The sequence below is a fragment of the Scomber japonicus genome, chromosome 24 (genome assembly GCF_027409825.1).
Source record: "Scomber japonicus isolate fScoJap1 chromosome 24, fScoJap1.pri, whole genome shotgun sequence".
Lineage (NCBI taxonomy): Eukaryota > Metazoa > Chordata > Actinopteri > Scombriformes > Scombridae > Scomber > Scomber japonicus.
In genome coordinates this window covers 8827244-8840343 of record NC_070601.1, presented here as the reverse complement: position 1 = coordinate 8840343, position 13100 = coordinate 8827244, and the positions used below count along the sequence as shown (strand labels likewise).

The following is a 13100-nucleotide window of genomic DNA, read 5'->3' as shown; positions in this document are numbered from 1 at the left end:
ATGAGATAAACTAGTCAAGCTAGCGTGCGCAAAACGGCGTAAACATCCGGTGTTCTTTAAAAATAAAAGCCCTTTAAGAAACATGAATCAATTTTATATTTATTTATTAAAGATCCCCCTCCATACATGTTTTCTCTCTTCCGACTTTGTTTATTAAGTTTTACATGAAAATACAAGTGCGTCACCAGTGCATTACAATTTTTCTTATCCAAAACAGGTATAAATATATGTACATATAAACTTGATAAACTAACATGTACTGTTTGGGTTTTTAAGTTACAACAGAAATAATCAATCTTATAATTATTTTATCCTCATTTTCATATTCATAAGTTTACTGACAAAAAAACCTTACATCTAATTTTTTGACAAAGAATGTGAGCAGCACATACAGCTCATTAAATCTCACACTAATAAGACGCTGTAAACAGTGTTAATGAGTTTTTTTTATTTTTTATTTATGTAATTATTAATCTTCATTCTGTTGTTTTATTTAATGTACTTAATGTACATTAAATAAAACTTAATTCTTTGTTTTTCTTATGGGTTGTTTATGAAACCCAACCTGGCATTTTGTTACCAAGACTGTATCCTGTGTTCATTCATGCATTCAATATATAGAGAAAAAAATGAGTACATTAATATTTTGGTAGATTTGCACCCAAATAACATAATGTATATAAAGCAATTCATACTTTACAGCTGTATTATTTGTTTATTTTGTTATAAGTTATATGTACAAAATAGCACAATTTGAGCAGTTACATGTAGTCATAACCAGTGCTGCACATATCACATTCCTTACTTCCTGTCTGCCTATGTGTAACACTGGCCAGCTTAATTCAACTAAAATGTTAGAAATCCAAACGCCGCGAGACTTTAATCCTATCGCGATATCATTGTACAGTAAAAAAAAAAAAACCCCAACAATAACAACAACAAAGATTATGTGTCCAGCATAACTCCTGTGTCACTTGTCAGCCAATTTGACTCTAAAAAAAATCACACAATTTTATTTTTCTTAATGTTTGGTTTATTACTGTTATTATGTGATCTCATGCAGGGAAGCTGTATAATTTATTGTCCAATAAAATGGACAAAATATGTTGTTCATGTATAAATACTTCGTTTATAAATATAGTGTTATTAATTAGAGTTATAGTCAAGTTTGGGGGGCCTCCATTGTGACAGAGATAATGGAAGATTTAACACAAACTGAATCAACACAAACAGTAAAGTCACATTAACATAAAGCCAAACAGAGTTTATTATAGAAGAAAGTGGTTAGGCTGACCCTCCACCTGTAAAGACTCCCAGCTCCTAAATGTTTATTATGTGTACTCTAACAAACCAACAACTGGCTCAAACCTGCAGTTCATTAGACTGCATCCCATTCAGCCTGCAAAGTTGGAAGGATGTCATATTTCACTCCTCACTACAAAACAGTGCTGCATTCAGGTACCATTTTAGTCAGAAACTAACTCCCAGAGGGCAAACATTAAAGAGGCAGAGCCTGGAAATGGAAAATTGTTCAGCCTCAGAGACTTTCACACAGCCACAGCTTTAAAATGATAAAATTAGAAGTTATTAAACAAGTTTCATTTTACTTATTGAAACTAATTGACAGTCAGTCATTTAAGGACTTGGCGACTGTTCTTTGCCTGCAGTTTTGCTTTGCCAGCATCGTTGTTTTGTTTATTTAGCATTTGACTTGCACTTTAAGTTGGCTCTTCTTCAATTAATTTTTCATAAGGGACTCTGGATGACTGCCTGGTGTCACTGATTGCCTGGCTGGACATGGCACACAGTGGTAAGTCAGGGCTCCATAACCTTCTTTTGCTTGCCTTGTTTTTGTGTTTTGCTACCCTGCACCTCCATCATTTGGCCTTCAGCTAAACCAGCGACAGTGGCAGCTCAAGTTTCTTTTTAAATGCAGCAGTCAGTACAAACTTCACAAGAGTTTAGTAAGGATTTAAGTGTCAGTTCTGAGCATCCTGTCGGAAGTTAGACTTAACACCTCTGCTTTCATCTACAAACCTGTGAAACACTCATCACTGTCGAGGTTTTCTGACATGTTAACAGCCTCCTATTGCTCAGCATAGTGCAATAGATAGTGTTGGTGAGTGGTTTTGGACTTCCAACTTGTGGTGGAAATTAGTAATGATGGTTTCCATTCGGGTGCTTCGAAATGTTGGTTAATTCTCAGGAAAGAGAAGAAGTTCAAAGAATATGTGACATAGTCACTCTTGTTTTTTATTGACTGCAGTTTAGAGTTTGATTTATGGACACTATTGAGTCACACCCACACAGCATTGATCATTAGTTACCATGTATCAGATTCTTAGTAAATCACTCAGGCACAATGATAGAAACAAGTTTTCAGTTGGGAATAAAAACCAACCATAAATATAAACCAGGTCACTTTAATACTGGAGAATTTAACACTTTGAGTTTTGAAGTGCCAGTGGTGTGAACACACTCTAGAGGCCAAGGGCACAGGTGGAAAAAGGGGCACCACTTCTGCACACAGGGTAAAATTCATTTTGTGACACGAGATCACACCACAGTGGGATTTGGGCCACTTTGAATATGATATTGAGACATTTACACCTGCACTAATGTGTGTTTTATGAAATGCAGATATCCAGATACTTGTTGCATGTTAATACCATCATCAGAGTTCCAGTCATTCAGTCATTTTTGATTTTCAAGTTTAAAAAGACATAAAACACACAAGAAAAGACAAATTTATAGCTTTATTATTTGCTTGCTAATCCCCTCTCCGTCTTTCTCTTTATAGCTCCACATTAGATTGACAAACGTGTGACAGAATGTAGCTAGCCACCACAGAGGACTCATGTTAGTAAGATTTTATGTTTCAAAGGGCAAAGACAATTGTTGGTTTATATCAGATATGGAAAGACACAAATTAGAAGTTAGGAATACATTTTTTCTAATATGGTGATTCAATGGGTGTAATGTCAGAATCATTTGATAATATTTTCATTAACATTTCCTGGAATAATTATGTACATTTTCAACAATTTTAGGGAAATTTAGTGTCTAATTGATGCTTTTCCAATTAATTAATTTCAATTAATTGCTATAGTGGATCAGATAGTATATAACATGCTATCACAACAAGCAAAAATGTGAACTTTTTCCACAAGCATGCATACAATTGCAAAAACAGCTGTGGAAAAAAACAATGTAAAAGTTCTTTCTAAAAGTTCTTCTTATAATTTGTACCAAATCACAATTAAAAATGTCCACATTTTTAAGTTCAAAACTTCTGTATGACATGTCAGTAAAAACGTTTGGATACCTTAAGGTACAGAAAACCCACAGCTAGTGATACTGAAGCATCCATTGCACATAAACTGACCTTTAAATGAATAATTTCCCCCCTCCTATGACTGATGACAACACCAGCACCACCAGGCAGGCCCTTTGACCCTTTGATGGAACTCACAAGGCACAAGAAAGAGAGAGGCTGGCCCAAGAACACCTGACACAGAGACCTCAAGACACATCAGGCAGAGCTGGTTGACATGGAAACAGCTTGAGAGGAAAGCTCAGGTCAGAAGACTGTGGTGGACTGTGGTCAGTGGCCTGTGCTGCATGAAAAAGGAGCCATAGGCGTCAGTAACTTAACTCTATACTGAATCAGATATGTTCAGTTGTGATTTGAACCACTTTAATATGTGCCCCAAGACCTCATTTACACTTTGTCTTTACACGTCATCTATTTGTGGACATCTTATCTGGAAAAGCAAAACCACACAGCACAACTCTCATTCTGACTCTTTCTGTGTCACAGTTTTCCTCAACGCAGTACAACACACAGGGAGTATTTGTATTTTTCAGGTTTTGTGTCAACAGCCATAGCGGTTGTGGTTGGTGGTTTACCAAAGCTAATACGAATTCCGAGCAAGTCGCAGGTTTTTCAACTGTGACCCACAAAGAACTCTCCACACACACACACACACACACACACACATAGACATTGTTTTCTGTCGTTAATTTTAGAGTCTCTCTCTCTCTCACACACACAGTGGCATTCAGTGGCTGGATCGAATATTTAATATAAGCTGAGGAGCTGCTCACTTGTGTTGATATCGACTACTGAGTGATCTGGTGAAGGAGTTCCTCAGGGCAAATTTTTGTTACTAGGCCCCAATTGGACTTCTTGTATGTAAAATATGCCAAACTTGTCAAAACTGGACCTTCGTTGATACTCTGATTTTACAATGTACATAGTTTTGCATTCTGTATTTGATTTTCCCAACTTGGTGAAACTGCTTCAATTACTTCTCCACCTGTTCTCAGTTTGAACACTTCCTGTCTTGTTTGATGATTATCTGTGTATCAAGAATGAAAGGGGATACTTCCTGAAAACAGATAAGTTTGAAGACCCCAAAGAAAGACAGAAATAGAAAGTGTAACCCTTCTTTTTTTTTTTTTTTTTGCAGTGAGCTTGTGTTAAATGCGTCTACCCAGTAACTTTCCACTTCCAGTCTGTAACTTTCCACCACAGCAGAGGCTATGCTCATTATCATATTTTTGATCACAAATGTCACAGTATCCTGGTTTCTATCCTTCAGTTTATATATTGGTCATAACACATTATATACTGGGATTTGCTTAAATGCACAAAACATAATGATACTCCAAAAACATGTACAACAGGCTACACCTACTGCTGTTATAGACAGTGTTGGGTTTGTTTTTATAGTGTGGAAGCTTGCTGTGAATGTATCCACCACACAACTGCTGCATGTACTACTTACAAAATATTAGCAGTCATCATAATAATCAAACAAAAACTCAGCGTATTTATTTATTTTTTATCATTCTCTGTCAGGCTTACAGAGCTCTGTGGCTTCTGAACACTGCACACTGTTAACATACAATAACCCTTATGTACAGACCGTGGTGGAGGCCTTTAAGTGGACCAGAACGACCAGTTTGATCAGATATTCTTTTTCCATGAAGAGGTGACCTGTGAGTGCTGAGTGGTATCAAGTGCAGTTAGGAAAATGATATAATTTAAGTATCAGTTGACTATATAATGCTGACAAAGTTGTAAATCACAATAGTAACACAGTTCATGTGCTGCCATGAATGACACAGCCAGTGTAGAATAAGATGATCTATCTTAATTTAAAGTCATTTAGCTGGATATTACTAGTGATATCATTAAGTTATGAATATTGCTACTTTAAAGATAGGACTATATTTATTCACTCATTGCTGTAGGTGCAAGTCAATTGGAAACCAACAAAAACCAAAGGTAAGGTAAAGTCAGGTGTTCATGAGTTATTATACCGTTTCACTGAATCCCTTTAGTACATTTTGTGCAAAATTGTGATACGAGACATAACTAAATAGCTTGTTTTGTTATGAACTTGTACTCTTAAATTGTTTGACTTTTGTATTTTGTGTCAACATCCAAATTGGTCAGAGTTGGTGGTCTTGTTTTGACAGAAGTAACTTTGCTTTTATTGAAGTAAAAATCTAACCAAAGTACTATTAGTAATTATAAATGAAGATATATTAAAGTCAAGCTATCTGTGCAGCAGGGCAGAGGATCTAACCTGATGCACCAGATGGTTTGTAATACAAAACTTGGAGTAAACCCACAAAGTCAGGGTGTTGGTCTTGTGGCAGTAAGGCCACAGTGTGAACAACTGAGCCACTGTGATGTCCTGTGGAGACCTTTGATGGCGGACGTAATGGTGAGCACCTCCATGGTCTGATCAATCTGACGGTTTGCATGGGGTACCCACTTCTACTGGCTCTGATTCTTAGAACATAAACTACAAACATAACATTTCCATCAGAACCTGACCGTTCAAGGGCGTAAATTGTGTAAATGCGCACATTACTCTCTCAATTTAAAGACACAGTCATTGTCTCTGCTGCTGTGTGATGCTGCCAGTATTTAATACAAAGGAAATAATCTCATGCACTGCCAGTTGTGAACAGGCAACAGAAAATCAGTACTGATGTTTCTGCATCATACATTTAAGTGTCAACAGTGCTCATTCCTTTTCGGATGTGGTTGACAATCTTGCATTGCATTATGTTTACTGCTATGTGTAAGTCTATTGTTTTCAGTAGGACCATTTTGCTTTATTTTTCATGTTTGTTTTTCTCTCACACATTTTCAAGTTTCAAGTCAAATAAAAATCCAAAAACATTTTGTGACACCTGAAGAACATTTCAGACATTTATAGAACACTGCCGGAGTCACATTAATAACTGTGGCGAACATTTCAGTAGATACTGTTACTACTGGTGTGAACTACCTAAGAAGTAAAAGAAGCAAAATACAAGGAAGTTGGTTTGTAATTACGGAGAACTCTGTATGTGCTTGCACCTCTGCTAATTAAAACACACAGTTTGAGGCTTTTGTGGTCAATCTGCTGAAAAGAAAACAGATTGAACCACAAGCTCACTGTAAAAAAGAAGCTCACAAAGTAATCAGCAGTGACTCAGATTTCAAGATGAACAGACATCAAATAAACAGAGAGTGAGTTTAGTAGTTTCATCCTTATTTTTATTGTGTAAAACAATGATGTTTAATATTTCATTCGTTGAGACCTCAGATATGGGAAGATGACTTAGAACCAGCACCTGCTTATTCCTGAGACATGCACATTATAGTTACATTGCATACATTTGAATGATTTGGCTGGAAAGTTTTTTTTGTTGCATAAAATAGGTTCTAAACATAATTTTGTATAATTGCACAGTTTTAAAAATACATGTATCCAATTATATTAAATGTATCAGTCCAGTAGAGGAAGAAGTATATCCTGTCAAAGTTCTGCTCTTCACATCTGTAAATCAGTTCTTACAAATAAACACAATAACACTATCATTAATAATTACGTTCCTTAAAAACTGAAACAATTTGAGTGGAAGACACCCTTTGAGTTGTATGATGATGAGTGTAGAAACTGAAACAACACAAGACAAATGCTTAGTTTCCCAATATTGGTGTGCAGCTTGGAACATACTTTGTTACTTTCAACAGTTTATTTAAGCATCAACACATTCATATGTAAAGTATCATGTGTTATAATAACAAAGTGCACTCTATGATGTGTTGATAACTTCCCTTCCAAATATAAAAGACTGAGAAAAAGCAAAACATAAAAGCATCATTTATACATTTCCATAAAAATCAAAAGACATAGTCACAAATTTGCATTAAATTCACATTCAACACTTAAAACTCCACCTAAACAGTTTTGCGGTAACAGTATGCAGTGCCACAACAGAAGGAGATTTGATATAAGCAACAGTACAAAATATGAAAAAAGGTTTTAAGTTTCACTTGGCAGTATTACTATATACAGACTCTTCTACCTGACCCCTTGCTAGCGCGTCTTGGGCTGCAATTCAGTGTCATAGTAATGGAGCAGTGACCTGATTACTTGTGTTGTTGAAATGTGTGTTTAACCACAGCAGATTGTGGATGGTAAGGGGCCCAAGTTGGGTGTTTTCCCAATCTGTGACTTAACGTCAATGATCTCCACCACTTTAATACCAGTTTTTGGTGCTGCACCATCATAAAACATTAACACTCATCCCACAGGCAGGGGTCTGTGGACCTCTGTACTGTTCAATGGGTTCCAGGGATTCCCCTATAAAAAGAGGAATACCTTATTTTGTGGAACTTATCAAAATACTGTCTTTATCACATGTCTCGTCTAATAGAGTTACTATGCTTCAAACAAAGTGCTTGTTGGTTGTTGGACAGTGCCTAAAACCACCTCCAACTACACCTTTCCAGGACCTAGATTGGGAGAGCTTTTTATAACTTACTTAATAACAGAAAAATCCATCAATTATGCCGTCATTGACCAGGTGTGCAAAGTCTTGTCCCTTCCTATAACAGCAGGCTTTATGCCCTGTCTTTTGTGTGAGGCCACTGTGAACCAAGTAGTTCACTTGAAGCATACTATATAGAGAGTATTAAATATGTGTTAAAATTTACAACCAAGTAACAACTAATTCTGTTAATTCTGTTTGAGCATATATTTCAAATCAAATGCTGGGTTTAACATCCAATTTTGCAGGAAAAACATGGGTAGAACTCTTCACTGTGTATACAGGAGGCATTTTGTATATAAAAAATGGCAAATTAACAAAAAGTTTTCGTGAGAACAACAGCTGTTTCACTGTTCATCACACTCTTTTGAGAAAACTGAAGGACAGTTTACCTGCAGAACATTCCTGCATTGTAGATTATGGATGCAAGTGGCCCACTGCTTTGAATTAAACAAGCTCATAAGGAAAAATAGACAAAGAAAAAGATCCCGATAGAGCAAATCACCACCAGTCCTATGTTCAGGATGATTTTGATTTTCGGAGGTTCATGGAGAAGCTCATCCAAGATCTTCTCCTGCTCTTGGACTGTAATGACCTGACATTTAGATGGTTTGTCCTGGAAGCCACAGAACCACTCCAAAACTTTTATACACCTCCCACTCTCCACTCTTCCTCCTCCAAGACAGCCCTCCTCTTCTTCCTCCTCATTCCTCACTCCTCTCCCTTCTGCCTCTTCAACCATTTTAGGGTCAGAAATCAGTACGTGGCCATTCTGGTTTGGACTGATTTCTATGTCATTGACTGCAATAGCATGACCATTGCTTTGTTGAGCATTTTCATGACTGGCCTCAATGCCATTGAGTTCGTTCAGGTGGTCTTTACACTTTTCTTTACCAGGCAAATTGTTTCCATTTAGGACTGCGTGGTTTAGAGGCTTCAAAAGAGTCATCTCTTTTCCAGCTTTCTCCTTTTCTTGTTGTTTTAGTTTCTTTCTTTTGTTTAACCCCCATAGAGTAGTGGTACTGATTTGTTCTTTTGTGGGTGGAGGAGTGCAGAGACTCACAGCAACAGCCACCACAGCTGACACCCAAAACAAGATGCCTGCCACATACATGAAGTGGACATCTTTGATGAAAGCTGGTCGCTCATCAGGCTGGTCACAGCGTGGCTCTCGGTAAACCAACGCCAACACCAGACGGAGTGCTCCAAGGGTAAACCCTACCATCCCACCCCAAAAGGCACCTGTCTCATTGCAGCGATGCCACAAGATGCCAAGCAAGAAGAGAGCAGCTATGGGTGGAGTCAGGTAATCTGAAACTTCTTGGATATAATAGAACATCTGGCCTCCCTGCATTTCGATTATGACTGGCACCCAGGCAATGCTGATGAGCACCATGAAAACCACAAACAGTCTGCCAACAATCACCAGCTCCCTGGATGACACCTGCTTTCGTAGCATCTTGTAAATATCCAGTGTGAAAATGGTGCTTGCTGAGTTGAAAATGGAATCCAAGTCGCTCATTAGAGCTGCGATCATGACAGCCATCATCAGGCCACGGAGACCGACAGGCATCACAGACATGACGAGTCGGGGGTACGCCACGTTGCTGCAGCCAGCCGCAGAACCACACACTTCCATGCAGTGCTCTGGACTGATACACGCCAACTCATCAGCAAAGATGATCCTGGAAATCATCCCTGGAATCAAATTGTGTCATCTTATGAGTAAATAGTCATAACTTGAGGTGTAAATGAAATTAGAGAGCTATCAGTGACTTTACCTGGGATGACAATGATGAACATGGGCAGGATTTTCAGGAAGCCTGCCATGATGGTAGATCCTTTGGCATGGGCGATATTCTTTGCTGCCAGAACCCGCTGTACAATCACTTGATCTGCACACCAGTACCTGAAATACACAGTGTGGACACTTAGAGTTGACAGTAATTAAGCACACTGGTTTATCTGTGCTGTTTGTAGTGACTCCAAAGACTAACTCCTGGCTCCATGGATGTTAATTAGTCAGTCCACAATATTGGTCCAGACTTAAATGTTTCAACAACTATTAAATGTATTTGCCATGAACTTTTGTATACACAATCATGGAACCCAGAGGATGATGTCTACTGACTTTGGTGCTTGATTTTTTTTTTCTAGCACTGCCAACATTTTTACTTTTTTACTGAAATGTCTTGACAACTATTGGATGGATTGCCATTAAGTTTGGTAGAGATATCCATGGAGCCCAGAAGACAAATCCTAATGATTTTGGTGGTCCCATGACCTTTCCTCTAGTGTCAGCATGAGACTGACATTTCTGGTCATGACTGAACTGAAATGACTTGACTTCTATTGAATGGATTGTCATGAAATTTGGTACACATATTTATACCCCCTCAGGATGAACTGAATTTTAACTGGTCAAACTCTTCATTGAGCACCATCATAACAAGGTCTAAATTTAAATTTGTCATATTCTTTGGTTTATCTGCAATACTGACAACATTCCCACTAGCCAACATTGTCTTGATAGCTCCACTTACAAGCTAGCAAGCTTACTGTTCAGGAAATGGCCACAAATGGTTTACCTTTGTTGACACAAGAATAAAGGCCAGTTGGATTAGAATAAGTCTGTGGACCGTAAATATGTATACAAACAAGACTAAATGGAAGTGAACCAGTAAAGGAGCCAGTCCACATTGAAAGGCTTGGACAAGTACCAAATAGAGGCAGGAGTCTGGCCTAGTAAAAAACCGGGCCAAGGCAGGTCTCCATCCGTCGGACCTCGAAGGATCTTCAGAGAATCTGGCTTTGGGCTGAGGTGTTTGTAGCAAGATTCAGAATATGTCAGGTTGGGTGAAGACAGCAAGATGGCAGTGATGTTTGGAGAAGCCTGCATGTACTTGGTCCGCACCCCTTAAAATGACACGGCAGGACATGGTTTAACACATGGGATAGTATGCACATACAACTGTAGAAGTGTTTAATTCATTTCTTGGTATAAATGGTTTAAATGCACAGAGGAGAAGAGTAAATAAAGACCTTCAAGTCCTCCCACTTTGAAAAGGCTGATGCCTGTGAGGCAGAGTGCTCCAGCAATCATGAGGAACGCCTGGACTGTGTCTGTATAGATGACAGCGACCAGACCCCCAGTAACGGTCAGCAAAGCCGTCATGGAGATGAGCAGGATAATTGACAGATAGAGGTTCCACCCTAAAGATTCCTGGATGAACAAGGCTCCAGAATAGAGGTCTACGGACAACTTGGTGAAGATGTAGAGGACGAGAGATAACGCAGCAAAATATACCTTAAGTCGCCTCCCGCCGTAACGTTTGGACAGGTATTCTGGCATAGTGAAGACTCCAGAGTGAATATACACAGGGATAAACACCCAGCCTAACAACTGGAGCAATAATAGTGCATTGAATTCCCAAGCTGCCACGCTGAAACCGCTAGCAGCACCTGATCCAGCTAGTCCAATGAAATGCTCACTTCCTATGTTGCTGACAAATAGAGAAGCTCCTACAGCTGCCCAGTTCATGGAGCGACCAGCGAGGAAGTAGCCACTCACTGTGTTCCGATTGGCTTTCCTCATGGCGAGGAAGCCGATTGCTAGCACCAGGATGAAGTAGACTCCTACTACGATGATATCTGCCACTTCCATGGTGGCAGTGGTAGCCATGTTTGATCACTTTTGTTGATCTTTAACAGAACTTAACTACTTTCTGACTTATTTGAAGAATTGTTGTTTCTTTCCACGTTATACCTAGGTTTGACACTACATATAAAATGCAAGAGTGGACACACTTTCCACCTTTTATAGTTAAAAAACTGCTTTAAATCTGATCTCCGATTAGTGCTATTCAGCTTTGTACAACAAACGTACAGTATGAAACAATCTGAGTATGAAGTCTAGGACGTGGTAAATTATTCCTTGTTCCTTTGGAATGGATTCAAGAACTATAGTTGGAATAGTCTTGTAAGGTGTGACTACTCTAAAGTTAAACTTAGCTTTGGGAATTAATGCAGATTGTGGTTTGGCAGCTCACTACATAGCGGTGCATTGTAGGTGGGTTTTGACTGTTGGCACCATACGAGGAAACATTCATCTGCATCTGGACCCTGAAACAAACATAACAACAACACACAGACAAACAAAACGTTATTTCAACAGAAATACAAAATATGCTGTAACCTGTACAACTAATGGATAATATAACAAGAAATATGTGCATGCATGGGGCACATTGTCATTTATTAACAGCGTATACTACACACAGATTAAAACAGCATATAAACACCTGCTGGTAATGCTGCTGTGCTGGCAAACGTGGGTACACTAAGGCCTTAGGGAATCTCCTGCTTCCCTCTATGCAAGCCAAGTTCAGCATTTCAATTTGCATGTAACACTATAATAATCCAACTAACGTCACATTTACTCTACAGAGTTAAGTCTAGACCTGAAAGAGTTTTCTGTATGTGCTCTTCAATATTCAGGTTATTTCATTTAATTGGTTTACTGCTACTTGGCCTTCAACTTCCTGGTTGTCTAAAACAAGATCTTATCTTGAAATTTACCATGAAACCCATTGAGTCGCCTTAAAGATTACTTACAATGAAGGAAATAGGTAGGAAAATTATTGAATGTCATCATGTTTTAATCCAAACATGTCTCCGCACACACCTCACTCTGTTAGCTTCATTCAATCTCTGTGCAGGCAATGGAAAATATTTCCCCAGTGTAAATGGCAGGGGATAATATCCTCAGTGACACTTCCTCACCTAAATAAACAGGACCTACTGTATTTCCAGCTGCATGGTTTATTCCTGATGCTACTTGCAGCAGAGTCAATATTATAACCAGCTTCTTAAAGGGAATGCTAGGTAAATACAAGGTCTAGGTCTCTGAGGCTATTCTGTGCATTTAAACGTTCAATTATGGGACCTGTTGAACAACTTTTGTGCCTGCAGGGAAGTTTCCTCAGATAAACTGTCACTGATTTATTTAGTTCAGAGGGAATAACAATGCATTTTAATAGCTTTCTGATGCACTACAGTAACTTTTTTCTCCTCTACAGTAACTTTTTTCTTTTCTTCTGGAGTATTTAAGCATTTGGTGTTTCATTTTCTGATTATTATTCATTATTATCTGTGTAGGTTGAAGCTGGGTGATGCAACATTAAGATCATATTAGGTCACCAAGCCTAATGGATGGCGTGATAAAAGATATAATTTTCTCCATTTAAAACCCCCCTGAT

At 38.4% G+C, this 13100-nt stretch overlaps 1 protein-coding gene across 1 annotated transcript; it reads right to left on the bottom strand.

Moving 5' to 3' along the window:
• Window positions 1-8299: 8299 nt before the first annotated feature.
• On the bottom strand, window positions 8300-11524 carry slc5a3a (solute carrier family 5 member 3a). The gene is made up of 4 exons (XM_053314394.1): window positions 10885-11524; window positions 10563-10758; window positions 9624-9751; window positions 8300-9540 (listed from the first exon to the last, which is right to left on the bottom strand). Exons 1-4 carry the CDS (start codon window positions 11522-11524, stop codon window positions 8300-8302), a joined length of 2205 nt encoding a protein of 734 aa, XP_053170369.1.
• Window positions 11525-13100: the final 1576 nt, after the last annotated feature.

What these genes read in the sequence shown, in the direction of transcription:
- slc5a3a (XM_053314394.1), bottom strand. Translation starts at nt 11,524, where the DNA reads ATGGCTACCACTGCCACCATGGAAGTGGCAGATATCATCGTAGTAGGA. An exon ending in CAGACTCCTGCCTCTATTTG is followed by an intron (nt 9,752 to 10,562) that starts GTACTTGTCCAA and finishes TGTGTATTTCAG; the next exon opens with GTACTGGTGTGCAGATCAAG. An exon ending in GTTCATCATTGTCATCCCAG is followed by an intron (nt 9,541 to 9,623) that starts GTAAAGTCACTG and finishes ATTTGATTCCAG; the next exon opens with GGATGATTTCCAGGATCATC.